The sequence below is a fragment of the Equus asinus genome, chromosome 6, assembly GCF_041296235.1.
Source record: "Equus asinus isolate D_3611 breed Donkey chromosome 6, EquAss-T2T_v2, whole genome shotgun sequence".
Lineage (NCBI taxonomy): Eukaryota > Metazoa > Chordata > Mammalia > Perissodactyla > Equidae > Equus > Equus asinus.
Window position 1 is genome coordinate 81,148,212 of NC_091795.1, and position 27,991 is coordinate 81,176,202.

The 27,991-nt window shown below is 55.3% G+C and overlaps 2 protein-coding genes and 1 long non-coding RNA gene across 7 annotated transcripts in view; 2 read left to right on the forward strand and 1 right to left on the reverse strand.

The window, feature by feature from the left end:
• The window catches only part of HADHA (hydroxyacyl-CoA dehydrogenase trifunctional multienzyme complex subunit alpha), a 46,806-nt gene extending 40,525 nt beyond the window's left edge, over positions 1-6,281 (forward strand). Inside the window, exons 15-20 of the mRNA XM_070512434.1 lie at positions 1,766-1,906; positions 2,600-2,668; positions 3,470-3,665; positions 4,974-5,088; positions 5,649-5,794; positions 5,883-6,281. Coding sequence (XP_070368535.1) covers positions 1,766-1,906; positions 2,600-2,668; positions 3,470-3,665; positions 4,974-5,088; positions 5,649-5,794; positions 5,883-6,028 — 813 coding nt within the window. The 3' untranslated portion in view covers positions 6,029-6,281. The remainder of the gene's footprint in view (positions 1-1,765; positions 1,907-2,599; positions 2,669-3,469; positions 3,666-4,973; positions 5,089-5,648; positions 5,795-5,882) is intronic.
• Positions 6,282-7,601: 1,320 nt separating this feature from the next.
• Positions 7,602-23,019, reverse strand: GAREM2 (GRB2 associated regulator of MAPK1 subtype 2). Of its 3 annotated transcripts, none has more exons than XM_070512432.1 (6): positions 22,869-23,019; positions 18,986-19,126; positions 13,554-13,684; positions 11,744-12,781; positions 10,570-10,739; positions 7,602-10,034 (listed from the first exon to the last, which is right to left on the reverse strand). In XM_070512432.1, the coding sequence occupies exons 1-6, from the start codon at positions 22,903-22,905 to the stop codon at positions 9,005-9,007; spliced, it is 2,547 nt and encodes an 848-aa protein (XP_070368533.1). In that variant the 5' UTR covers positions 22,906-23,019; the 3' UTR covers positions 7,602-9,004. The 3 variants fall into 3 exon arrangements, with proteins under 3 accessions (XP_070368533.1, XP_044628018.1, XP_070368534.1); XM_044772083.2 differs by lacking the exon at positions 22,869-23,019 and adding an exon at positions 22,039-22,282; XM_070512433.1 differs by lacking the exon at positions 22,869-23,019 and having other exon boundaries at positions 18,984-19,118.
• Positions 21,255-27,984, forward strand: LOC123286497 (uncharacterized). Of its 3 annotated transcripts, none has more exons than XR_006528915.2 (3): positions 21,255-21,646; positions 23,390-23,555; positions 27,720-27,984. It is a non-coding gene; the product is annotated as an uncharacterized lncRNA (long non-coding RNA). The 3 variants fall into 3 exon arrangements; XR_011504130.1 differs by having other exon boundaries at positions 21,348-21,646; positions 23,390-23,728; positions 27,720-27,964; XR_011504131.1 differs by having other exon boundaries at positions 21,407-21,646; positions 23,390-23,740; positions 27,720-27,964.
• The last annotated feature ends 7 nt before the right edge of the window (positions 27,985-27,991 follow it).

Consider the following 27,991-nt stretch of genomic DNA (forward strand, 5'->3'; position numbering starts at 1 on the left):
TCTAGCACCCAGCAGGTTAGAAGTGATGTGGGGCCTGATAGAGGCAGGTACAGTAATGGCAGGAAAAGTTCATAGGGAGAAGTGGCAGTGATAGTGTGACACTCAGGGAAGAAACAAAAACAGTATAAAGGCAGATGGACAGTCGGACCATGTCACATCACTCAAAGCTCCTCCGCAGCATTGAAAATCAGCAGAGGAGGATCTCTTGTTGTTGCTCTGATGCCAACCTCTCACTCCCCCCAGTGGACTGGAACAGGCATCACACTTTGCAGTCCTAGCGTCCAGGTGTCTTGGCGAGCTGTTATCACCTGCTTGCCTTATGTCATTCATCTAAGTGAGGCCAAAGGGGCACAAGTAGGGTGACCAATCATCTCAGTTTGCCCAGGACTGACGGCTCTCCTGGGACCCAGGACCATCAGTGCCACAACTGAAAAAGTACCAGCAGTCCAGGACAAGTTGGTCACCTTTGTCACAGCTTTCTTGGGTGATGTAAATAGATTTTGCTTGGAGTAGAGATTATAGAACTGTCAAAACTCATTGAAATGAACACGTAAGTTCTGTGCATTTTATTGTGCATAAATTATATGTCAGTACTTTAAAAGGCTACTTCCTTTTATTTGGAAGTGCTAAATCTGAATCAGGTCCTGCCCTTTTAAATGTTTTAGATATAGGTTAAAGAGCAATTTGGGGATTAGAAGCAACTTTTGGATTGGTAAGTGTATGGAACATTTAAGTGACCTGTGTGTTACATACGGTAAGTACCCGGCTTTGGAGTCAGGCCCACCTGTGACGGACTCCGGCTCTGCCGTTTACTGACTGACCTGAGCTACTAATTTTAACCTCCTGATGTCTTTATTCCTCATCTAGATAATGAGACTGACCAGTTCACAGAGTAGTAATGGATTAAATGTAAGGAATAAATGACAAATGTATTAAAGAACAGTGGATAGTAAGCAGTCAATAAATGATAGATATTATTAGTTATATCTTACAGCCCAAGTGGAGGGGAACAAAACTATAAATTCATGAATTAGACTTTTCTCACAATTCAGTTGTGAAGACTATCTGTTAGCTTAACGAGGTGGGTCTCAAACTTCAGCGTGTATCAGAATCACCTGGATGTCTTCTGAAACACAGATCTGGGTCCTGCCCCCAAAGTTCTCATTCAGTAGGTCTGGGATGGGCCTGGGAAGCTGCAGTTCTGACATCCCCAGTGAACGCTAACACTGGTCTGGGCGCTTCACTTTGAGAATCACTAGTTTAACGAGTCTTCAGGTGCATTTGAGTGTCGAGAAATTTTATTTAAACCCAGCATCCTGGTCGTGAGACCCACCTGTATAGAATCCAAATACATCTCTGATAGTCCAGGATATTAACCAATTCTTCTGCCTGTCCCACCTCCCCCTGCCCAAAAACGTGGACCCTTTCACCAAAACCATCACATCATTAAGCGGAGCCTTCATTCATTGTTCCCTGATATATCTCATTTGTCCTTTAGCTGTGATTTCGGCACTGATTGTTGGTAGGATCAATTATCCTTAGTGAAAACCCTAGAAGCAGATGGAAGAGGAGGATTCCAGTAAGCTCTCCCTGGACATGCTGAACTTTTTATCAAAGAACCATGGAACCAAACCACTTGACTGTATCGAGCAGTATTCCCTTCTCATGACCGCCCTTCTCTCCAGTGCTTCTAGCAAAATATGAAAGCTGTTAGGTTCCCTCCTCGGCATTCTTAAGTCTCTTGGTTTTTTGTTCCCCTTGCCAGGTGATTGGCATGCACTACTTCTCCCCTGTGGACAAGATGCAGCTGCTGGAGATCATCACAACCGAGAAAACTTCTAAGGACACGACCGCTTCTGCTGTAGCAGTTGGCCTCAAGCAGGGGAAGGTCATCATTGTGGTTAAGGTAAGGAGCTCTCTAAGAGAGAAGCAGGTTTGCAAAAGTTCTATTAAGACTCCTTACACCTCCAGGCTTGTTTGTAACTCTTCTGGGACAAATATGTCAACTTTTGATATGATCTCTCCTTGGTCGTCTACAGTATGAATAGTTGTATGGACTGTACGACTGAGTTTGGGTCAGAGTGGGGAGTGTCTGGGATGTGGCAGGTTCTCCCAGCCATTCCAGACCTTTCAGGTGACTGAAACTATATGCTGTGCTGTTTGATTCAAGCCATGCTGCCCCTGGCTGTGGCTTCCCCTGCAATTTTTTTTTTTTTTTTTGAGGAAGATTAGCCCTGAGCTAACATCTGCTGCCAATCCTCCTCTTTTTGCTGAGGAAGGCTGGCCCTGAGCTAACATCTGTGCCCATCTTCCTCTATTTTATATGTCAGACGCCTACCTCAGCATGGCTTGATAAGCGGTACATGGGTCTGTGCCCAGGATCCAAACCTGCGAACTCTGGGCCACCAAAGCAGAGTGCATGAACTTAACTGCTACAGCACCAGGCTAGCCCCCCCTGCAATTTAATTTTAAGGATTCTGCTTGGGATTATAAATCACCTGGCACTTTGAAATGATGCCTGGGGAAGGGAGACTGCTTTCAGACTCAGGTGGTACCCACAACAGAGGGGCCAGTGAGCTCACGTTCTCTCCCTTGGCAGGATGGACCTGGCTTCTATACCACCAGGTGTCTCGCCCCCATGATGTCTGAAGTCATCAGAATTCTCCAGGTTGGTATTGCTCTCAGAATGTTTGAGGCATCTTCCACCCCTTATAGTCCTCCAAACTGGTAATGTCAAGATGAAGAACAGGCTTCCTTTTAATAGACTAACCCCTGGCTCTTCTCCAAAAAGACCCTTTCGTGCCCTCCCTTTCTGCACAGTGGTGGGAAGTCATGGGCTTATGCCGCACTAAAATGGGCAGAATTTTAGCTCTGCCCTCTTAGTTTCCTCCCTGCTCCATTAGGCCAAAGGCCTCCTGACATGCTCTTCTATGCTGTTTCCCCATCCCCCTTGAGGCAGAGACCATCCAGAACAGGGCCCATGTGGTCTGACTGGTGCTGCTTCTGCTTCTGCCACACGCAGACCCCTCCAGTGGTCATACAGGTCACTCACAGGCAGGAAAGGGGGCGGCCCCTCCTCGCCAGGCACTGTCACACACAGGGATCAGAGCTTGGCAGCACTGCTCCTTGGTAATGTCTCTTCTGTCGGTCACGGGAAACAGCCCTGCCAGCCATGGAATCTCGTTATTGTTGAGATTCAGAATTGCAGACAAGAAGGAAATGAATAATTGGTTCATCTCTAAATGTCCTTAAAGTGCTATAGGTTAGCAAATGCTCAGCCTTTCCCCTTGAGGCTCCCAAACGTCTTTGTGCTTCCCTGACTGACAGTCCCAGTCCTAGGCCTGGCCAGGTGGCACCCAGAAGAAAAGTGGGCGTCGCACAAGGCTATTTCTGAGGGCCAGCAGAGGGAGCCCTTGTGGGGGCTTGGGGATGGCCGTCTCCTGAGGTCCCTGCTTTACTTCCCACTCAGGAAGGAGTTGACCCTAAGAAGCTGGATTCCCTTACCACGAGCTTTGGCTTCCCTGTGGGCGCTGCCACACTGGTGGATGAAGTTGGAGTAGATGTAGCAAGACACGTAGCAGAAGATCTGGGCAAAGCCTTTGGGGAGCGGTTTGGAGGTGGAAGCCTCGACCTGCTGAAGCAGATGGTGTCCAAGGGCTTCCTGGGTGAGTAGCCTCAAGGAAACATAACTAGCATTATTAGTTACAAAGTTTCCTGAGACCACAGAGCTACAGAAGGACCATATGGAAGAGTGCATTTCCTAAACATAGAGCCCACTGTCCTAGGGAATTTCAAAAGTGATTTCAATGTTCAGCCCTTGGCTCGGAGGAGGCCAAGGTGCAGTTTCCTTTGGTCGTCCCAAACCTGGGTCCATCTGACACCAGCCACCCCACCATGCCGCTGAACCTCAACCCCAACGAGATCAAAGCTGTGTATCTGAGGTGCACCAGTGGGGAAGTCAGTGCCACGTCTGTTCTGGCCCCTAAGGTCGGCCCCCTGGGTCTGTCTCCCAAAAAGGTGGGCAACCACATCACCAAGGCAACCAACAGGCTCAGATCGAGGTGGTACCTTCTGCCTCTGCCCCGCTCATCCAAGCCCTCAAGGAACCTCCAAGAGACAGGAAGCAGAAAAACATTAAGCACAGTGGAAATAGCACCTTTGATGAGATTGTCAACATTGCCTGACAGATGCAGCACCAGTCGTTGGCCAGAGAACTCTGTGGAACCCTTGAAGAGATCTTGGGGACTGCCTAGTCTGTGGGCTGCAATGTTTATGGTTGACACCCTCATGATGGTCATAGATGACATCAACAGTGGTGCAGTGGAATGCCCAGCTAGTTAAGACCCGCTGAGGAAAATACTTCAGTAAAGGGTCACTTGACAACCAAAAAAAAAAGATTTCAGACAACCTCTTCTTAGGCTGGGCCCGTAGATTATGGACAAAAGGCAGAACTCTGGCCTCCTGAGGCCCTGCTATTGCCCAAGTTTTGCAGGATTGACAGGCATTTTCATCCTGCCCAAGGCCTCTGATACATCTGTGATACTGCAAGAGCAAGCTCTGCGTCCAGGCTTGACCATGTTGTCTGGCCACCTGTGTAGAGAAGGTAAAACCTCTAAATACAGAGTATAGGATTGAGGCCCACCAGAGAGGTGGCTTTCTCTCTTGGCAAAGCAGCTTTAGCAAAATCAGCACTAGGTCCTGGGCATCGGGCCTGGCATTGCATATCTGGACATTAAAACTCACCCACGTGGCCTTTCCCATCCACATACATAGACTCCCAAGGTCCAGGAAATACAAGATCTTTTTTCCTTCTCTGCCAGCTCTTCTGAGAAACCCTCAATTTCTAGGGCTGGCTAGATATACAAATTCAAGAATGCAGATGAGAGGCTAGAGCTACACAGCAGACTAGCAGGGAACAGAGCTCTCAGGCAGGGCTCTGAGAATCTGTAACTCCCTTTCCTTGCTTCTTTTAGGTCGCAAGTCTGGGAAGGGCTTTTACATCTACCAGGAGGGCGTGAAGAGTAAGAATTTGAATTCTGACATGGATAGTATCTTGGCAAGTCTGAAGATACCTCCTAAGTCTGAGGTGTAAGTTAACCGAGTGGCTAATAGTGTGGAAACATGTTTCTCATCAGCCTAAGCTTCTCAGCCCTTCTTCCATCTCCTTTGTTGTGATCACCATACCTGACCAGAAAGAACACTCCAGATGCTTTGTACATTTTGCCCTTCCACATGCCACCTTGTCCTCTGCCGGGCTTCAGGGTGAGAGCTGCAGCTGAGCTTTGTTTGGGAAGACCCCCGCTCCAGCCTTCCCTCTGAAGGTCCCAGAGAGCAGCTTGAGACGATCCTCCTAGGCCCCTTCACCCTCCAAACCCTTTACGATCGTGTGTAATTGACAGCTGCTGGTTCCAAGAGATACTGTCTACTCTGCCAGACCCTGTTCTAGGTGCTTAGTTTCAGGTTCATTAGGGCGAGTAGCTGTCCGCTTTTTCCAAGGGAAAGGCTGGCCTCCTGGTGGCACCCTGTCTGCAGAGTTGGTCCTTGGAGCACCAGCAGCACCAGCCTCATTCGTGTTCTGCCTCCACGGCTCCTGCACTGTCCCTCCCCTTCTACTCTTCCTCTGCCTGAACATCTCTCCCTGTTGGCAGCTCCTCTGATGAAGACATTCAGTACCGCCTGGTGACAAGATTTGTGAATGAGGCCGTCATGTGCCTGCAGGAAGGGATCTTGGCTACGCCTGCAGAGGGAGACATCGGAGCGGTCTTTGGGCTCGGCTTCCCACCCTGTCTAGGAGGTTGGTCTTGCTGGTTGGGAAGGTAGCTGGCTTCATCCTAGAGCTCGAGTTGCTGTCTCCCTCAACAAAGTCCTGTTTCTCCACTTAGGGCCCTTCCGCTTTGTGGATCTGTACGGTGCTCAGAAGATAGTGGACCGGCTCAGGAAGTATGAGGCTGCCTATGGAAAACAGTTCACCCCGTGCCAGCTGCTAGTTGACCACGCTAACAGCCCTAACAAGAAGTTCTACCAGTGAGCAGACCCTCACACCCTGCTCGCTCGCACGCTGAGCCCAGCTGCCAACAGTGGTGGTTCTCCAGCAGAGCAGCGTCTACATTTATCAGAGTAACCAGAAGGAAAACAGACTCTGGCAATGGGTGTGCGCCTTGATTAAAGTGCCTTTAGCTATGACCGTCTCGCCCTCCTGGTGAAGTGTTTAGCCAGTGGTGGTGAGGGCAGTTCCACGCCCAGCCAAAAACAACAATAAAAACCAAACTCTTGTCAACCTCTCTCCCTGCCTGTTCCTTTTTCTTCTGTCTTGGCCTTTCTGCTTTAAACCACTCCTTCAAGTAGCTGGAACAAAGCCCTGTGCTTTGGGGTATGAGTGTGTGGGGAGAATTCTAGGCAGCACCTTAAGAGAGAGACTGTTGATAGAAAGTGGAACTTTATGAGCCTAAAGCCTTTTAAACCTGACTGTATTTCAGTGCTTGAGCTGGGCTTCTGCTGACAGTGGGGAGGAGGCCCTGGCTAAGCAGAGCAGTGGAAGTGTAACGGGTGTGGAGGACCAGGATACAAGAGAGACTTCTTTCCCCAAACTGCATTTCCTTGTTGCACAATTTTACCCCATTCTTTCTTGGTGTGACTCATTCACATGTGCTCCTCAGGGTGTCTGTGGGAACACTGGGGTTAAGTAGAGGAGATAACATTTTCCTGGCCAATGTGTCCTGCACGTCTTGGCGGCCCCAGAGCATGGAAGATGGACAGTGCCGCACGATGATCAGAGACCGCATGTGGGAGCAGTACAGGAACGGCAAGTCAACCCACCACCACCTCTGCTCCGAAAGGGCTGCTCTTCCCGTCCCCCTGCCCTCTTGTGTGAAAAGTTCCTACACTCGTGTCCTGGCAGAAGCAGCACCCAGACTGGGTACACAGCTTTGAGGCTCCTAACTGGGTCTGGCAAAAGGATCCATACCGAGCATGTGCAGAATCGTAATTGAAGTCCCATCACATGGCACCCTGAGCTTCGAGAGAGTACCGATGGCTCCTGCCTCTGCTCTGGTTGCAGGTACCTCAGCTATTCCCTGGGTGCCAGCTGTTGTAGGACTGGCAGGCAGGGCCTAGCTCTGGCCCTACTAAACACTCACAGCTGGTGGCTAGGAGACCAGACTCAAACCAAGTCATCTCTGAGTTGGGGCTTTCAGATGACCAGTAGAAGGCAGAGTTCTGGTCCTCTACACTAAGGCCATTAACAGCTTCTAAATGTGGGGGTCTGAGAGAGCCTCAAGGCGAGCATTCAGCCAGTGCAGGAAGTTAAACTTGGGCCCTCCCTGGCAAATGGCATGGAGCTTAAGTCAGGTCTTTCCGCTCAGCAGCATTAGGTAGATGTGAGTTACGCTGAAACATCAGTGGGAGTTGGCAGGTTCCGGTAGGGTAGGAGCTGGTGAGGGGCTTTCGGAAGGGAATAAGGGCCAGCACTACCAGCTGCCTCTGGAACATACGAACGAGCTGCGTGCACAAACCATTCCAAAGACCTTCCGCCCGGAGCATATACGTTATGCCTGTCGGTCCCCATGGCCTCCAAAAGAAGAAAGGAGCTGACGCCCAGAATTCCACTTGCACTATTCTTCAGTGGTCTAGCATTTATTTCCCTAGTCCTCAAGGATTCATTAAGTGACTGGCAAGGAAACCAAATGTCTCAGTGTCACAGTTTCTGTGCTCTACTTCCTGACTCCCCTTCCCTCAGAGCAGAGGCAGCCTGCCTGGGGCATGAGCTCCAGCATGGCTTCGCTACTCAGGACAGAAGAATGGAGAAAATAAATATCTAGGTAGGCTAGGTAAGGCAGGAGAGAAGGCTGGTGCCTCAGGCCTGATGCCAGTGGGCACAAGCAGAAGAATCAGTGTGGCTCTGGGTGGGTGAGTAGGGAACAGCACCGGGGGACGGGTGGTTGTATTCATTGGCCAGCCTGCTCTGGTTGGTGCCAAGCAGATCTCCAGGCTCAAGATCTAGGCCACACAGACCTGAGTGGAAACAGTGAACAAGCACAGGAGGACTGAGCTCTAGGAGGAGGTGGAAAAGGCAGGTTTTCCCAAGCTACTGTGCTTGCTTTCTCACCCGTCCTACCTGTGCCAGTGACAGAAAACCAGAGAAGGACACACCCAGTGTTGGCCGGAGTCAAATGATGGGGGTGGGAGACCGGTGGAAGTGGCAGTGATTGAAGGCCACTTGCCTCTGAATGAAGGACCTCAATCTACCTGCTCTTCCACAGACAGAGTCTTCGCAGACAGGACCCAAGCCGGCAGGATGGAGGGCTAGCTGCAGGGAGCTCAGGGCAGGGCCAGGGCATTAGAGACGCCAGGGGGCATCTGCCTCCCTAACCAGGCAAGCAGGTCAACAGCAGAGCTCTTCCAAAGTCGTCACCCACGAGCCAGAACCCAGAGGTGCCTCTGAGGTGCAGTGGCAAGGCATGTGGTGGAGCAGAGCGGGGGAAGGAAGGGCATCCCAGAGACAGAGAAATCGGCACACCGACTCTGGGGCAGCTTAGCCAAAAGCCCACATAGCACAGAGGAGAGAGGGCACTTGGGAATTTGTGCTTAAATTACAGGCCACCTCCTTCCCTTTAACCTGAACCTACACGCTTGAGAAGTGCAAGATGTCTGTGAAGCTCTGTAGCGGGGCACGGGAAGGTGTCAGGTCTTTTGACTCCCCTCATGGGAATCGCAGCAACGTGTCACCAGGCCAGGGTGGCACTGGTGCCTCCAGCCCCCTCTCCACGTCCTCTACACACTCAAAGGCAAGACGTCCCCATGCAGGCATCCGGCCCCAGAGGACTCCATTTCCAAGTGTGTCTCCCTTGGACTCACTCTGAGTGGCTGCCTAGCAGCCTCAGTCTTGGCATAGATTCTCCCCACAGGCAGGACCCTCCTCTGGGGGTGCTGTCCCCCTGCAGAGCCAGGGCTGGCCCCCAGGGCCTCTGTGCCAGCATCCCAGTTGTGCAGCTACAAGCTGGGAAGGTCAGATCTTGGGCCGCCAGCCTTTGATGAACTGCATGATCTTCTTGACCTGCAGCTTGGTGAGGTGGAAGTCGTCTGCCAAGATGTCCTCACTGAGCTGCACGAAGATGCTGCCATCGATGCGTTCTCGGGCAAAGAAGCTCACCACATCCTCTGAGAGCCCAATGAAACGCAGACTTCGAGAGACCTCCTCCAGGGAGAGTGCAGACAGGTCAGCAGGGGGCTGCCAGGGGGAGGCATCCCGGCCTCCCCAGCCTGTCGCCCCATCCCGGGGACTGGCAGGAGGCCCTTCTAGGCGCCCTTGGGTGAGAAGGAGTCGTGCTCCGCCTGCCTCGGGCCCCTGCAGGGCCACTGGTGACAGTGGGGCAGGAACCTGCCGCAGCACCAAACCTTCGGGCTCAAAGGCCTTGGAGGGTCCAAGTGGCGAAAGGCAGGGTCCAGGCCCGGATGCCCCCATAGCTCTGGGCTCCTGACAGCGCAGCAGCTCAGGCTCCGGGGAGCTGCCCTGCCCCAGCTCAAAGGGATCGAAGGGCTCCGGGGCTGCTTCCTGCCACTCAGAGGAAGAGGAGGAGGAGGTGGGGCAGGAAGAGGTGGGAGCAGCTGAATAGGCCTGGCCTGGCGAGCCTGGGCCTGGGGAATAAGCAGGGCTGGAGGTAGTCAGGGGACCCGAGGTGGCTGTGGGCCCAGAAGAGGAAGCCGCTGAAGGGCCTGAGGGGTAGGCAGGCCCGGAAAAGGGATTGAGAGCTCCAAACGGAGCAAAGCGTTTCTGGGGGTGAGAGGGCTTGAACAGAGGCAGGCAGCTGTGGTAGGCCTTGACAGGGGTGTCAGCCCCCAAGAGGGAGGCAGCTCGACTGCTCAGGGGCTCTGCGAGGGCCCGGGAGGCCTGGCTGGGCTGTGTGGTTGAGGGCAAGGGTCCCGGGGGTGGGCGGCTGGAAGACTCGCCCACCTTGCAGTCTGCCCAGGTGCATGGGTAGCAATAGAGGGAGTAGGCATCTGGTGACGGAGAGCCACTGCCACTGCGCGAACCTGCCCTGTGGGCAGAGACAGACATGCACAGAAGGGTAAGGCCGAGCAAGAGGGAGATGCAACAAGGTCACACACACGACACAACCACTGCTCTGCCAGGTCAGAGAAGCTGCCAAGCAACACTGGCCTGTACCCCAGCCCCCAAGGCCTGAGACCCTCTGGGATTGCCCTATTCTTTCTTCTGGCATCCCCCACCCCAGGAAAAATTAAACTAAACTGAGTTACATAAACATTTTAAAATAGCAGGGAGCACGCCATCCTGTGGCAGATCCCAGTCTGGAGGAAACCAAAGCAATGCTCCCATTCGATCCGCATCCTTTAGGAAAGGGGCAAACTGCAGCAGGAAGGTGGAGAGCAAGGAACTGGGCCCCAGGCCCCCAGACGCCAGACCCCAAAGCCTCGGCTCCTGCTCAGAGACCTGTACCCTCTGAAGCCCCAGGCCAGCAGTCTTCCTCCTCCTCAGCACTGGTGCCCTCCCCACCCTCCCCTGCCTCAGTCCACCTTGGGAGGACCCAGAACCAAGAGAAGGAAGGGACTCACCCATCCTGGAGGCCAGAGGAGTAGTAGGAGAGGCTGGAGCTGGGAGAGTGGACAGGCTGCAGCTTAGGGAAGCGCGGGGGCACCGGGGGGCTGCCCGAGAGCCAGCCGCTGCCATTGCCACCCCGGGGAGGCACAGGAGGGGCATTGAGCAGGCGGCACTCCTCCTTCACCTGCAAGCAGAGGGCCATGACTCACCCCGTCCCCAGGCAGATGACACTCCTTATCTTCCCTTTCCTAAGCAGCTGGGCAGGGGGGTGTCTGGGACTGACACTCTGCCCCACTTTGCCAAGAGGCTGCCTTGCCCTACACCCCACTCCTCACCCAGCCCCCCACTCCCCAACTCCTTCCAGTCTCTCCAGCCTGTTTCACTCATGGAGAACCCACAACACCAACACTGTCTCCTGTGGCCTTGGAAATCCATCATGAACGTAAGAAAAAGAATACGAAAGGAGATCAAAAACAATCAGATAAGAAGACCATCCCCTCCTCAAGGAAAAGGAGAAAAAGAAGAGGAAAAAGGTATGGTGGGCAGAGAAAAAGAAGGAAAAATATCTGCCATCTGGATCCCTTCCTTATAGGTCAAATAGAGTGGATGCCATCGGATGTTAACAGGTGTTGTCCATATTCTGGGACAGGTATGGTTGGGAAATTCTGCACTGAACACAGATAAACAGGTTTCCTCAGTGCAGGACTTCTCAGAGCCTTTAATATACCCACGCTCTGTGGCTCCAAAGTGAGAAGGAGGGGGAAGCCTGGAAACCATACACACATTTTCTAAATTTATTTCACCATGGAACCTTCTCACTGGCCAACTTAAAGGACTCCTGTTCTGTGGAACCTTCTGGGTAACGCTCTTCTGGGCTCATCCCAAATTCTCTGGGGCTAGGGACCACTGGCCTTTTGTCCCACAACCCGCAGCGCCGCCATCCCTGGTCTGCTTTACTAGAAATCCTCCTGCGTCTCCTTCCCCTTTTCCTTCTGGGCTTCCCGCATACCTCTACCTCCCTCTGCCACACACTCCAGGGGCTGGAGGCCGAGACACGGAGGCTGGGCCAAGGAGAGCCTGCTTTTCAGGCCCGAACCTTGCCCCGTGGCGGGCCAGCTCCCTGGAGGACAGAGCGCACAGAGCAGCGCCCCGGCTCCCAGCCGTCTCGCGTCGGCCGCGCCCACTCACCGCCTCGGATTTGGGAGGCACGGGAGGAGGCGGCGCCTCGCGCTCCAGGCGGGGCGGCCCGGCGGCCCCGAAGGAGATGAGGTCGGGCCCCGGGGGCGGCCGGACGCTGCCCTCGGCGAGGCCCTCGGGCGCCTGGTGCGTCCACAGCTCCTCGTAGGGGATCTCGGCGGGCGGCGCGGCGGGCTCGGGCGCGCCGGCCCAGTCGGGGCTCACGTACTCCTGCTCGCCGTCGCCGGAGGAGCCGGGCACGCGGGCGGGCGCGGGGGCGCGCGGGGGCGCGGGCAGGCAGAGGCGCGCGCGGCGCGGGGGCGCGCAGTCGTCGGCCAGCTCGGCGGGCGCCTCACGCACGGCCGTGGAGTACTCGTCGGGGTCGAAGCGCTCGCGGCAGTAGGAGGCGCTGTCGCGCACCAGGCGCTCGACGCGCGGGTCCCCGGCCAGCAGGCCCTGCGGCAGCGCGAAGCGCGGCGTGTCGGTGAGCAGCAGGAAGTGCAGCGGCGCCGGGCCCTCGCGGCGCAGCGCCAGCCCCAGCACCACCGTCTTGGAGATGATGCTAACCAGCTTGTAGCAGTGGCCCTCCCGCACCGGGTGCAGGTCGTAGGGGTTGCGCGGCGGCCGGCTGGGCACCAGCACGTTCACCGGGAGCCGCACGCGCTCGATGATGGCGCGCACCGTGTGCTCGCCCTCCTGCATCTGCAGTTCCAGCGGGCTGCGCGTGCTGAAGCGGCCCTGGCACTGGAAGGGCAGGCTCAGACTCTCGTTGGTGCGGTGATTCATGCAGATGAGGCAGGGCATCTTGCCTTTGATGGGCCTGGCGCCCCCGCCGCCGCCTGCGGCCCCCGCGCCCCCCGGGCCGCCGCCGCCCACCCCGGCCAGCGCCCCGGCTCGGCCCAGCTTGCGCAGCAGGGTGGTGAAGCGCGAGCGCTCCTTGGAGGTCTTGGCGCACAGGATCTCCGCCTGGCCCATGAGAGTGAGCTCGTCGCCCGCGTGCAGCGTAAAGTTGTACACTTCGCTGTCCTCGCTGAACTCGCCCGACACCACCTGGGGATCCCAGAAACAGGGCGAGGCCTTAGCCAGGGCCCCAGGGAAAGCTAACCCTGCGAGGCCCTCCGGACCCAGCGCAGCCCTCCTCTTGGGGCTTTCCCAGGGCCGGGACCAGATCCAGAGCACCGGACGGGGAGATCCGCATTCCATCCCGGAGAGGCCACGGCGGGGGCTGTGCAACCTTGAATGAGTTACCTTTGGGGCTTAAGTTACTTCATGTAATAACTCTTACTTGGAAGAGCTGCTGTAAGGATTAAACAGACTCTATGTACAATGACATATTTTGAAAATATTCAATAAATAGCCATTTTTATCATCTTTACAGTTTGGGCGATATAAAGCTCCACCCATTCAACAAGGCTATTGTGAAGAGAAATGAATTGATGGACAAAAAAAGGGTTTGTAAACAGTACAGAGCTATCTGTACACAAGAGGGGCACTGTTTGCACTGTGTGTCCCATTCCCACCACCCTTACCAGTGGACGCTAGGACAGGCAGCCCTGAAAGGTCTCCAGGTCCCAGCTGTGACCCTCACACACACTTCCTACTGCTTCACCACCTTTTCCAGGAAGTTCTTCTGTCCAGTGGGTCATACACCCTGCTCTTCTGACATGGCCAGATTGTGCCAAAGGCCCTCGAGGGGCTGCCAGAAGCCACATGGACACCGTCCGCCTCTTGGACCCTAAGGGCAACCCTCCAACCAGTGTCAGTGGTGCCCTCAGGGAGAGGGGTAGCACAGCGGCGCCATGCTGGTGCGGGAAGGACTGACCTTGACACTGAAGGTGATGGCTTCCATCACAAAGATGCGGTCAGGGAAGACGCTGGCCACCTCCTCCACGCTGCTGAAGTACCTCACTGGCTCCCGCACATCCCGGGCCTGCTCCAGGAGCTTGAACTTCCCTGCACAGGAGGGAACACAGGAGGCTAGGGCAGGCCTGCTTGCTGGAAGCCTGGCCTGTGTCCCGAGAGCCCTCACGGTCCCTACTTCTTGTTACCCTCATCTCAGCCGGCCCCCCTGGAACTCAGGTGGGCAGAAGAGCAGGTTTGCACTAGCATGGGTGGAAGGGGCTGGTCAGCTGGCTTGAGTTTCAACAGGGAGGTAAGCACAGATCCTAGCAACTGGAGCCCAGCCCTCACCCCGTGGAGAGCATGTGGGTGCATGATGAAGCTAGCAGCTGCCTGCCCAAAGAAACCCACACGCAAACTGGCATCCAAACACTTGGACACAGAACTGGCCTCTGACCAGGCATCAGTGTGGCATTGGAGGTGCTGGCTCCTAGCTTGGTCCCAGCCCCACTCTGACTTGTTGTGACCCTAGACAAGTCCCTTCCCCAATCTGGGTCCTTATCTGAGGGGGCTGGAGCAGAGGATCTTGGGCCCTGCCTGGATCTGGCATCCACTGTATCCACCTTGGGTTGCTGACCCACACCGATGCACTGGGCAGAGCAGGGGCCCCGAGACAGCCGCTCAGACCCCAGCTCTATTCCCAGACCCTGCCCTGGTCCAACATCTGCCCCACTGTCCCAGAGGCTTCTGACTTGAGCCAGCAAAGCCGCTGCCCTCAGATGAGGCTTTCCCAACCTGCAGTCCAGGGCCATGTTTTAGCTGGCTCAGCAGATGTCCCCAGCAGACACAGACTTCAAAGAATGACCCCTTTTATGTGCCTACCTACATGAGGACAAAAACAGCCTGTGAACCCCCCTGGCATCTGGATGATGGCCTCTTCTCAGGCCTTACAGAGAAGGAAGAGACTCTTGTATAGGAGAGGGGACAACAGACCAAGAGAAGACAAGGTGACTCTTTAGCTTCTGGAGTCTTCCTGGTGGTTGCTTCAGTCATAGTCCATTCATTATTCATTCCACAAACATTTATGGAGTCCCCACTATGTGCCAGACACTGGGCTAGACCTGAGAGAGGGTGCAAATCTGGGTAAAACAGCCTGCCCTCAAGGAAATTCAGACATAGTCAGTGTGACAGTGAGCACCCAATGATGGCAGATGTGACAAGCGCCACAACAGACTCATGAGGAAAGAGCTAGAGAACCGCTGAGTTGCGGGAAACCTGCCTAGCAGTCTGAGGGGACCTCGAGAATGAAAACAGTTTTATAGAATGGACATTCCATGTGGAAGAAACAGCATGAGCAAAGACCCGGAGTCACCAAGGCCGACGGCCTGCCCAAAATGGTGAGTGCCCAGGGGGCAGGACATGGGGGACGGGGGCGAGGTAGGGGCGGGCTCCACAAGACAGCAACTGGGTTACGAAAGGCTGTGAAGGCCATATGGTAGGACCTCATTCCATAAGAAATGAGACCCACTGGAGTGTTCTGAGCAGGGAAATAGCAAGATCTGAGTTGAATCTGTAAGATAACAGGAGACCATTCAGGTAAATAACCCAGTAAGGCGTTCTGGAGAAGAGCCAGGGCAGAGGCTGAGGGAAGAGCAAAAAGGAACAGACCAAGAGATGCGTGCAAGAGAGACTCATCAGACTGGGGTGACTGACGAGCGGTGGGCAGGAGAGGAGGGGACTCGGGCCACCAGCCTGGTCAGAAATGGAGAAGGCAGAGCTCTTAACCAAAACTGGGAACCTGGCAGGAACAGGGGCCAATCCTACAAAGTGAGGGCCCCAGGTGGTGCTCCTGGGGAAGTGAGCATGTGGGTGCAGGGCTTGGGGACGCCTGGTCAGAAGCAACAGACTGAAGGTCCCCAGCCCACAGGAGGCAGCTTCAGCTGTGGGGCAGGTAAGATGGAAAGGAAGGGAAAAGGAAGAACAGAGGATCCTAACCCTTTGGGGATCCTCTTCCCAGAAAAATGCCCAAAGTGTAGTCCTAGCATGAACACACACAACATTTTGTGTACAGTGCCGGGGGTCCCGGGAGCCCCCAAAGCCCGGCCAGAAACCCAGACTGAGACCCCCCCCCCCCCCCAGTGCAGCGTGTGAAGAGCAGAGGGCCAAGGGTAGAGCCGGCAGCATCAGCACCTAAGCAGGAAGAGAAATGAGAGCCAAGAAAGAGAAGGGACAATGCCCAGGAGAAAAGTGAAGGCGAGTCTCTCCTCCGGCCCTAACAACTCTGAGACCCTGCTGGGAAGAGGCCTGGGAGGGGCCGCAGCCTGGAGGGCAGCAGGGATGAACTGCGGAGGGGGCCTAGCAAGGAGCAGGAGGCCCAGGCCTGCGGCCATCAGCAGTGAGGAGCCCCCTTCCCCCGCCCCCCGTCTCCTCCCCCATATCCACACACAAACCCCCCAACTACAAGCAGCCAGGCAGGGAGAAATGCCCGCTGCCCGCTGTGGGGAGAGCTGGAGCCAAGTCAGGGCTGAAGCCGGGGGAGGATATGGCGGGGAAGATCGATGTAACCATGGCAGCCAGCGCCACCCCCTCCGCTGCAGCCGGGAGCCCGACACAGGTCATTATTGCCCGGAGGAAGGAAGGGAGACCTCCCGGGAGTGATGCCGCGGCCCCTGGAAGCCTCTTCCTCCTCCTGCAGCCCTGCGGGGGCAGCTTCCTCTCCCGCCTCCCCCTACGTGAGCCCCGAGGTCCCCTGCGGCTCTCGGGACCTGCCGCACCCTGGCCCGCCCCTCCTCTTTGTCCTTCCCTCCCAGGACGCACTCGCGCGGCCCTGACGGTCCCTTCCAGCCCGAAGCGGTCTTCTTTCTCACCCCCTCCTCCTAGACCCTGACCCAGAGCAGCCGCCGCATAAAGAACGGTGGGTAAAGGCACAGACGTTGCAGTCGCACAGGCCTGGTTGAATCCCAGCTCTGCCACCCGCCAGCTGTGTGACCTCGGCCAAATGATTTAATCTCTCTGGGCTTCAGTTTTCCCATCTGTAAAATGGAAGCATACTGCTTGGCGCACAGAGAAGGGCACCACTGGGAGGGCGCCCGGCCGCCTGGGCCCTCGGGCAGGGCGGCCTCAGAGGAGCCAGGTCACCCAGCTCCCTGGACACCCGGTCACGAGGCCCGCCCCCCGCCCCGCGGCGGGTCCGCAGCCAGCCGGCCGCCCGCGCCATTATTAATTCATCAGCTGGAGCCAGCGCCGAGCGGTGCACTCAGAGCTCCCTCGTCAGCCCGCGGGGCCTGCCCCTCCCCCGTCCGGGCGGGCGCCGCCCACCGGAAAGATGGGGCTGGGGATGCCACACCTCTGCAGCTGTCACCCCTGACCACCACCGTATACATGCGTTCAGGGGGCACCAAAAGAGATGGGGGAAAAGGCTAGGAGTCCCCTGGCCCCGTAGTTCCCTAGGAGGCTCTGGGCCTTGGTTTCCCAGATTTTTCATGACACAACTGAAATGGCGCTGTCCTTGAAGTCACATTTCTCTTAGTGAGGGCTTTTTCTAATCTTTGCTTTTTTATCCCAAGAAGACCTGGGACTTCTCCCTGGACCAATTCCAGACACCGAGGCTGGGAAGTTTCTAGCTTGGGCAGGCCCCCTCAGGGCTCCAGGCCCAGGCAGAACCCCAGGTCAGAAAGACACTTGAGAGAGTTTCCTCATCTTCTAAATGGGGTGTGGGGACTAGGGCGTACCAACTTCTAGGGGCAGTTGTAAAGAGCAGAAGCCCTGTAAAGGGCCTGGACCTGTCCCACTGGCTCAGGGGAGACCCAGGCAGGGCCCGGGGTTGGGGCGCAGCAGTACCTGTGAGGCAGGGACTGTGGACCTTCCCAGCTCAAAGGGTTCCCAACCTTTGCGGGGCAGGGGGACCCAATCAGCAGTTAAAAACACAAAACTGGACAAGCTCCTGGAGCCTCAGTTTCCTTGTGAGTTATATGGTGTCGAGAGGACTTTCTCACCGGGTTACAGGGAGGATGAAATGATGAAAATGCTCATCCCGGGGTCTGGAAGGCCGTGGGGTCCTGGGCTTGCATGGGGGCATCTCTGGGATGGAGCCAGACTCCCATCCCTCCACAGAGGGGACAAGAACTGTGCATTCCTGGTGTGGCACAGCAGACTCCAGCCCAGGAGACAAGATCCCTGGGTTCTAGCCTCCGCTCTGCTGCCTGTGTGACCCTGGGCAGGTCGCTTCCCTTCCTAGGCCCTCTGTTTCATCATAAAATTAAAGGGCTTTCTTATTTTTAGCAGCAGAATCCTTTCTTCAAACAAAATCTCATGTAGGACATCAATATCATATATAATATAGACATAAAGTTGAAGTTCAGTAGCATAACCTTATTTAAAAGTCTAAAATTTTAACATTCACTTAAAGGCAATCCCTGAAAATGAGTTTAACACAAAAATTGGGAGAAACAGAATTCAAGCTGAGAGATGCATCAGGTTGAGCATCCCTTTGTGCCTGAAGTTTTTGGTTGCACAATACTGAGAAGATCCTGGCAGGAGATGTTCTCTTTGAGGGTCTGTGCAAAAAAGGGTTAAGGAGGCAGCTCACAGTCCATACCACAGGTCTTTAGTTGGATTAGGGTTTGATCTGTAGCAATTTGAGAGTGTGGATATCCTTTTTTTTTTTTTTTTTTGAGGAAGATCAGCCCTAAGCTAACATCTGCCGCCAATCTTCCTCTTTTTGCTGAGGAAGACTGGCCCTGAGCTAACATCTTTGCCTATCTTCCTCCACTGTATATGTGGGATGCCTGCCACAGCATGGCTTCATAAGCGGTGGGTAGGTCCACACCAGGGATCAGAATTGGTAAACCCCCAGCCACTGAAGCGGAGCACTCAAACCCAACCGCTATGCCACTGGGCCAGCGCCCAGATATCCTTTTAATCATTAGTTTAAAATCTATCTTAGGACCAGGCTGTGGCTGAGTGGTTCAGTTCGCGCACTCTGCTTCAGCAGCCAGGGCCTCACTGGTTCCAGTCCTAAGTGTGGACATGGCACCGCTCATCAAGCCATGCTGGGACGTATCCCACATGCCACAACTAGAAGGACCCACAACTAAAAATACTCAACCATGTACCAGGGGGCTTTGGGGAGAAAAAGAAAAAATAAAATCTTTAAAATCTATCTTAAAATAAAATGTGAATCAAAGGTTGGCAACCAGAAAACCAGGGCTCACAGAACAGTATGAAAGCCACTGGACCCTAACCCTAACCCTAACTCTAATCACCACCCTGCCAGCCATGTCCTCGCACACCCTGCACCTCCAAGGAAAGGCTGGTCAGCAACCGCTTCCCCCAAGACTTCTTCACCCTCTATCCTCCTGCCCACACCCCACCCCCGCCACCGGCTTTATGCCATCTGTCCCTGGCTGGGCACACCTGGGTACTGCAGGGGGATGTCAATCTTGGGCCCGATGACATAGTGGCCCTCCTCCAGGGTGTGGGCTGTTACTGTTGTCCACTGGCGGCAGGAGTGAATGAGCAGGATGTCTCGTTCACTGACGCCCTCAGCATACTCCCCTGGGAGGGGCAAAGAGGATAGCAGAGGAAGGAAAGAAAAAAAAAAACGTTAGGAGGAGCAGAAAGCATAGGCAGGGTGACCTCCTCACCTCCTCATCAAGACCCTGCCCGGGGCAGCTCCCCAGGATCCCCGTCCAGGTCAGCAATGCTCGAGGGACAGGCAGGCTGCCAGCTGTGGCCTCGGGCTGAGTGAGCCCCGTCTCTCAGGGCTCAGGCTCCCGACAGGGCCCCAGCAACCAGCCAGCCACTGTCCTTCATTCATCATTCAGTGGACTGCCTGCTGTCCCGGGCCCCAGCGGCCCAGCCCAGCCCCTGCCCTCCGGGAGCCCTTCAGCCCAAGGGAGGTGGAAGACATGTGAACAGAGATTACAGGCAAGTGTGAGGCACTGAGTGGAGGGTGTCTGGGCTGGCACAGACGGAGTGGCAAGCCAATTGGGGGCAGGGTGAGGAAGGGAGAGCCACTGACCAGCAGACACTCGAGCTGGGCCTCCAAACCACCCGAACTCACACCAGCAGAATTCTCAGCCCCCAAGTCAGTGCCGAGGCCAGGCAAGGAGGGCCTTGGTTGGGGGGACGGAGAAGGCTAAGAAGGGACTGTCCATTGTGGGTCCCAGCTGGGAGGGCTCCCCCAGAGCCATGGGTCACGCAGGTCAGGAGAACGGGAGGGCTCAGAGGAGCTGACACCTGGCTCTCTCAGGGGCAGCCCCTTTCTTTCACCCACCGCACAGGCAGTCCCCTGCCTTCAGGGGACTCAGAGGGGAGGGGAGAAAGTCTCAGGTACTCCCTAACCCATCTCAAAGAAGCCTCTTCTCAGCTCTCCCAGGCTTTGGAACACAGTGATGGTGGCTGGAGGAGGGGGTGGATTTAGAAGGGGGGCCTGGTCCTGGGGCAAGCTGCACTGGGGCAGAGGTGTTGGGAAGGGCCTGGGCCCCAGAGGCTCCAACCCCAGCAACGGTTTCCAGGGGAGCAGGAGGGGCTGGCCCAGCTTCCAGGAGGCCAGTGGACCGTCTCCCGGCTGCAGCTGGTAGGCGGATGGGGGTGGGGGAGGCCTCCTTCCCAGGCTCCTCAGACACAACTTACTAAATTTCTGCCACCTTTACCCTGATGGCGGGGGGCTCCATGAAGTGTATGCATTTGGGGAGGGGGAGGAGGATGTGTTCAGGATCTGCGAGGAGGGGCTAGCTCCCATGGGGGCGGGGAGGGCCTGTCTGAGTCTTCCTCCTCAACTCCTCACCCTCTGGGGCAGAGGAAGCTCTCCTACTCTGGAACCTCCTCCTGAGCTCTCAGAAGCCCCAGCACATCTTTCCAAGAGACACAGGCCACAGCTACACAGGGCACACACCAACAGCCATGGGCCATGGTCACCAACAGCTGAGCCAGCACAGCCGCCTGCCCACAGTGACAGGGGCTTGTCACTCCAATGACACAACTCAGTCCCATGGTCCCACTAAGGGGCCCCTCCCAAGTGCACAGGCACAGAGGGACCTTCAAGACACACTTGTGATCACATATTCACACGGTGAACAAAGCCACCAGCATCACAGTCAGACAGCCGGGCCATCACCCCAGTTGTTCATTCACTTATCCATTCATTCAGTTCCTCCATCATCTTTATTAGGCAGGATGCCTCCCTCAAGGAGCCTGCAGGCCAGTTAAGACAATAAACTGACTACTGTAACTGGTGAGCAGTAGGAGACAAGACAGGGGTGGAGGGGTGTCAAAGGAGGCCTGCCCAGACGGAGGAGCTCAGACAGGACCCCGGGAGGGGGAGATGCAAAGAGGATGTGTGGGAAGTGGCCGGGCAGAAGCTCGGGCCAGCATGTCCCAGTCACATGTAGACACATCCAGCCCTGCTGTCGACAGGGACAGTCTCGGAACCACACGCTGACGATCCCAAGCAAGACGCTGGGCTGCCGGGCACTCCTGCCGACGGCCGGGGCGCCGACGTTCCCACGGAGCCGGCTCCCTGGACACTGTGATGCGCGCTGTGCCCATTCGTCTCCTCGCCGCCGCCGGTCGGAGGAGGGGCTGCTGGGCCCCGCGGAGAGGAGAGGAGCCTGTGGCCGCGGGCCCCATTAGCATTCAGGGAAGCGAGTGTGCCAACGCGGGCCAAACCCCTATTCTTCTCACACACAAAACCCCCGGCCTGGCTGCCAGCCCCGGCTCCTGCCCCTCCCCCAGCCAAGCAGCCCCCTTCCCCCAAACGGTCCCCTCGCTCCTCGTGGCCTCCAGGCGTCCCCTCTCAGGCCCCCAAGCAGGGTCCCATCAGCAGAGCATCCCGGACCCCAAGGAGAAGTGGGACAAGATGTAGGGGAGGGCCGGGGGCTTGGGGGCACGGCCGCCGGGAGGACTCACTCGTTCGGGCCTCCCCCCAAGGTGGCCTGCGCGCCCAGGGACCAGACGCTGCTCCCCGGGACGCGAAAGGAGGGTGCAAGAAGGGTCCCAAGAGGGGCTGAGCGAGGCAGGGGGCCACGGCGGTGGGAAGACAGTTCGATGCCCAAGGGATGCAGGAGGATCTAGGTGAGAGGCCGGAGACAAAGGGACGGAGGGGGGCGCGGCCCGGGCGGGAGGTCTGGGGGGCGGGGGGAAGGGGATGAACCGACGGGGCGGGCGGGCTGGCTCGGCCGCGCTCCGGGCTCCAGCTGGGCCGGAAAACTGTCCGGGACCCGGCCTTAGTCCCTGTCCCGGGTTTCGGTCCCTGTTCCCGTCCGCGGGGCCCAGGAGGAGACGCACCCTCGGCTCATGGGCCCCGGGTCTCCGCGAGAGGCGGGCCAGGAGCTGTGCGGGGTGCCAGCTGGGGAGCGGGAGGGCAGGGCCACATCCTCCCCGCCCCGCCCTCACCTGCCTGGACAGTCCCCGATTGCCCGCAGGCCCAGGGACCCCCTAGCCGCCCTTCCCGGGACCCGCGGTACCTGGCCCGAGGCAGGCGAGCGTGGGCAGGCGGCAGCGACTGACGATGAGGTCGAGCGGGAAGGCGCCCATGCTCCAGCGCAGGCCGGCCAGCCCGGCCGCCAGCTTCTCCATGGCATGGGCGCCCCCGGGGCCGCCGTCCGGGGCCCCGACGGCCAGTCCCGCGCGGCCCGGGCTCCCGGGCCCGCCGCCACCTCCTGGGGCCGCCGCGGCGCTCCCCGCCTGGCCGCCCGGCCCAGGCTGCGGCCGTCACGTGGCCGGTCTCCCCGCGGGGCGCCGGCCCCCGCCCCTCGCCCCACCCCCGGCCCGCGCCGCCGCCAAGGCCCGCCTCCCCGCCGGCCGGCTCGCGCGCCTCGCCCCGAGCGCCAGGTGACAGCCGGGGACCGAGGCCGACGCGAAGCGGGATCTGCAGAGTCGGGGTGGGGGTCGGCCTCCGCGCCCCCCCGCCCCCGTCCCTCGCCGCGAGCGTGTCGAGACTCCCTTCCCCGCGGAGCGGCGCCTCCTCGCCGGCTCGTGCCTGGCCTCCGGGAGTCGCCGCCCGCCCCGCGCGGTCCTCCTCCGCTTCCCAAAGCTCCTGCCTCGACTCAGTGCTGCGATTTCAGCAGCGGTCGCTACCTCTACGACGTTTGTCACCTCCGGCTTCACACAGCCCAGCGAGACCGCCTCATTCACCCCATTAACTGGTGAGGCTCAGAGAGGTCAAGTGGCAGCCTGGACTCTAACCCGTGTTTAACTACGAATCCTACTGCCGTCCCTGGTTGTCACTGCAACCTAATACCACCCTCTCGGCCCCCACTATGGAGCACTTCCCAAATTCCCAGCACCCTCTTACCGATTGTCACAAGTCCTGTGAGCCGTAGCTGCAGCATGTACACGGCACACGGTACGTGGTCGCTCTCATCCTGCACATGAGGACCCTGAGGTTCTGGCACGTAACCGGCGGTGGAGTCCTCTCTCTCTCACTCTCTCTCTCTCTCTCTCCCTCCCTCTCATTCTCTCTCTCAAGCGGTCCCTTCTGTCATTACCTTCTCCTCATTCGCTCTTCCTTTTCTGCTCTCCTCACCTCCTCCTTCCAACCCCTCCGGCTCCTACTCCGGAGCTTCTCTTGGGAAGCCCTTCCCAGAAGCTGCGGTGGCCTCTGGCGGGCCTCCCGGCCGGAGGGCTCCCTTCGCCCCAGATGGGTCTGCAGCGCCTTCTGCAGGTGATCAGGGGCTAGTGCAGGCCTGTCGAGGGGCCATCTGGCCGCCAAGAAGTGAGCCTTCGCCCCCAGGCCGGTCCTTAAAGGACTCTGGGCTTCAGCGGCTACCTCAGTGAGACCCTCACACACCTACAGACAAAACCGTCTCTTCCCAGATGACTGACACCCCCATCGTATGACCTGAACGCCAAGAGAAACGGCACCAGATGAGATGAGCTGAACTTCTCAGCAGGAAGAGACATTTCAGATCACTTGTTCCATCTCCAGCTTTTGCAGAGGAAAGAAACGCAGACTCCAAGAGCAGAAACGCTTTGCTCCAAGGTCACACAGCAGGGAAGAAGCGGGGCTGTGATTAGAACGCAGGCCTCCTGCCTCCAGCCAGTGCCAACTCCACAACCCACCCTGGCCCAGCACACAGAATTCCTCACCCCCGTCCCCTGGGGAAGGCTGGGTGGCCAGCCCTCAGGCTTTCTCTTCCTTCAGCCACCACAGAGGTCTGACTCCGGGTAACCCAGATGGACAGGCTCACTTGGGTCTGTGGGGTGAGGCTGGGTTCTTCTCTAGAAACGTGGGAGAGAGAAACGTGGCAGAAGGGAAGGACAGAGAAAGGTGAAAATATAGGAGTCTGAGGAAGGAATGGAGGGTCTGAGGTAGGAGGATGGGGAGGCGGGGAGAGGCAAATGATTGAAAAAGGAAGGGCCTGACTTAGAGTCAATTTTCTTTCCCTCTCCTGCGGTCTCTCTCTTGAGTGGGTGACCATATAATTTGTCATCCAAACTGGGACACTCTTGAGAGTGAAGGAGGTGTTAACTGGGACAACAAGCATAAACCAGATACTAGGACAGCAGATGTAAACCCAGGCTGGGCCCCATGGCCACCCGACCTCTGAGAGACGCCTCTGTGCCCTGGACGTAGGCGCCGCATCTACAGCGGTTTCTCCTAGTCAGCGTCTCCGGCTCACCTCAGCTCCGGAGCCCAGTTTCCAGCTATGCCCCTCCACCCGCACCGAGGCAGTCACAGAGAGTTCACTTCAACGATCGCACTTGAATTTGGTCCTCTTTTATTTTCTATCCCAGCTAAAGATATCGCCTTTCACCTGGTCCCCCAATCTGGAAATCTTCTAACCCGTACATGCAACTGGTCACCAAGTCCTTGTAATTCTGCTTCCACATGTGTCAACCCTGCTGTCCCAACCTGGCTTCACTTCCTCCTCCGATCTTCTCTCCCCCAGGCCACCCTTCATTTCATACCAAAATCCCTTTACCACTGGATTTCGGCTGAGCCAGGGACCACACAGGTGTGAGACATCAGGCAGAGCCACCTAATTGGTTAGACCCACTCCTAACTGTTGTAGAATATTCCAGAGCTTCTCCAGGGCTTTTTAACTGTTCACAAATCTCCAGGGACCTGACACAAGTGCCCAGACACATTCATCGCTTGATTTGCCTGGGGCTCAGGAGCCACACAGGAGGGAACTCATCTTCACTGAGAGTCAGAACCGCTGAGAGCGGTGCTTGGGCTGGGATTGCTGGAGAATGGCTGGCAGGACAGAGAGCCAGGAAGCACCATGAGGAAGGAGGATGTTCAGCATTGAGGCCAGACTGAGCAGCTGGGTCTGGAAAGGAAAGAGTCAGGGGGCCTAAGTGTGCATGAGGGTGCGCCTGAGCTTCCCGCTTGAGGGAGTCTGTATGGGGGAAAGAGAGGGCTGAGGGGCAGAGGCAAGAGTGGGTCACTGGGGGGCCGGCCCGGTGGCGCAGCAGTTAAGTTCGCACGTTCCACTTCTCAGCGGCCCAGGGTTCGCCAGTTCGCATCCCGGGTGCAGACATGGCACCACTGGGCAAAAGCCATGCTGTGGTAGGCGTCCCACATGTAAAGTAGAGGAAGATGGGCATGGTATGCCTCAGGATCAGTCTTCCTCAGGAAAATGAGGAGGATTGGCAGCAGTTAGCTCAGGACTAATCTTCCTCAGGAAAAAAAAACAAAGAGTGTGTCACTGGGATCTCAGCTGTTCTGCTGTGGTTTCCACCTCCAACAGGATTGGTAGTGACAAGTAGAAGGTGGTTCCCTACTGGCTGGAGGGGAAGACACACAAGAGGTCAGTGGTCTGGAGGAGGGGGCCATAGCCCTGGCAGAGGTGCACTGTTGGCCCAGAGGCCAGGCTGTGGCAGAGGTTGGCCAGTTGCTCGTGAGTGGGCAGAGTGGTCAATGGAGTAGAAAGATGGTGGAAGATGCCAGCAGTGGCTCGGGTTGTGTGTAAAACAACCCCCACCCCACCCCCCACCCCATCTAGGGGACAGATGGCCTTCTCTGAGCCCATGAACAGGGAGAGGCCAGAAAGGACTTGAGCAAACACCTCTAGGTATCCAATTTTTCTTTCAGGAAATTCTAAATGTAAACAAAAGTAGAGATAACAATATTATGAATCCCTATGTACTCATCTCCCATCTTCAGCAGTTATCAGTCCATGGCTGATCTTATTTCTGTTTACTTCCCCTTCTCATAGAAGTTTTTTTTTTAAACATCAACTTTATCGAGATATAATTCACATACTATACAACTCATCCACTTAAAGTATACGATTCACTGTTTTTAGTAAATTCTCTGTCTTGTGCAACCATCACCATGATCTAATTCTCAAACATGTTCCTCCCTCCCTGAAAGAAAGTCTGTCCCGGTTAGCAGTCAGTCCCTCTCCCCAGCCCGCCCTCTATCTGTACACAACAACCGGGCTACTTCCTGCCTCTATAAATTTGCTGATTTCGTACATTTTCATATGACTAGAATAATCAAATATGTGGCCTTCTGTGACTGGCTTCTCTCATTTAGCGTAAATTTCAAGGTTCACCCGTGTTGTAGCGTGTATCAGTGCTTCGTTCCTTTTACCACTGAGGAACAGTCCAGTGTAGGGGTATATCACGTTTTATTTATTCACTAACAAGTTGATGAACATTTGGGTTGTTTCTACTTTTTTGGCATCATGAACAATGCTGCTGTGAAGATTTGTGTACAAGTTTTTGTGTGAACGTATGTTTTCATTTCTCACCTGGTGGTAGAATTGCCAGGTCCTATGGTAACTCGATGTGTAGCTTTTTGGAGAACTGCCAGACTGTTTTCCAAAGTGACTGCAGCATTTAACATTCCCGCCAGCAATACATGACGGTTCCGATTTCTCCACATCCTTGCCAACACATTGTCTGTCTTTTTAATTATAGCCATCCTCGTGGATATGAAGTGCTATTTCATTGTGGTTTTGATTTACTTTTCCTTAGTGACTAATGGTGCTGAGTATCTTTTCATGTGTTTATTGGACATTTGTATACTTTCTTTAGAGAAATGTCTATTCAAATCCTTTGGCTATTTTTAAACTCAGTTATTTGTCATTTTATTGTTGAGTTGCAAAAGTTCTTTGTATATTCTGGATGTAAGTCTTTTATCAGAGAGAGAATTTGCAGCTATTTTCTCCCGCTCTGTGGGTTGTGTTTTCACTCGATGGTATTATGTGCAGCACAAAAGTTTTTAATTTTGACGAAGTCTATTTTTTTTTCTTTTTTGCCTGTGCTTTTGGTGTCATATCTAAGAAACTATTGTCTAACTCAAGGCCACATTTACTCCTACGTTTCCTTTTAGCTCTTCCATTTGGGTCTATGACCCGCTGAGGTAATTCTTGTGTACAGTGTGAGGTAAGACTCCAACGTCATGCTTCTGCACGTGGATGTCCAGTTGTCTCAACACCATTTGTTGAAAAGCCTATTCTTCCTCCCATTTAATCGTCTTGGCATCCTTGTCAAAGATCAGTTGAACATAAACCTCCTCACAGAACTTTGAACAGATCTTGGATATCATTTCATCTATAAATATTTTAATATGTGTCTCCAGACAGGAACTTTTTTTTTCTTACAAAATATGACTACAGTAATATTACACAACTGAAAAACGAACAGTATTTTCCCCATATCATAAAATATTTAGTCAGTATTCATATTTCCCCAACTGTCTTGTTGGGGAATTTATTTACAACTTATTTGAATCAAGGTCCCAATAAGATCCATGCATTCTTTTCCTTGCAATTTATTTGTAGAAGAAACTGGAATGTTTGTCCTGTAGTGTTTCCCACAGACTGGATTTTGTTGATTCAGTCCCTTAGGGTAGTTTAATATGTTGCATTTGGTAGTAGAATGTAGGTAGTCAATCAAATCCAGAGTGAGTCCTGTTTTTTCGTCATAACTACATTCTAGGAGGAGGTGGGTCTTCTCTCAGGAGGCACACAATGTCAGGTTGTCTCCATTTCGTGATGTCAGCAGCCATTGCTGATCATTGCCTAAGTGTCACCCTCCCTTTAAAACACCTAATTTCCCGAGATAGGACTGACTCATCCTTTCTAAGTGTGTACACCACACGCTAGCGTAGAATTTATTATATTGTCTTATGGTCATTTACTTATATACCCCTCCCCCATTGCATCTATTCACATTTCATTCTCCACAGGAGCCGACACAGTATCTGGCCTACAGCAGACATCCACAGACAAGGTGACACGGCCCTGGGGCTCAGAGGATGGCGCTTGAAGTCCAATGGCTGTGCAAGTTACTTCGCCTTTTTCCAGTGGGGGCAGGAACCAATTCTCAAAATTTCAGGAACTTCACAAGTGTGTTATTAAGCACAGCCATTATTAAAAATTACATTATAAAAAGTTACAAATAAATTATATTAAACAACCATAATAAATACTTAAAACTCGTCACTTCCCCATTATTTCA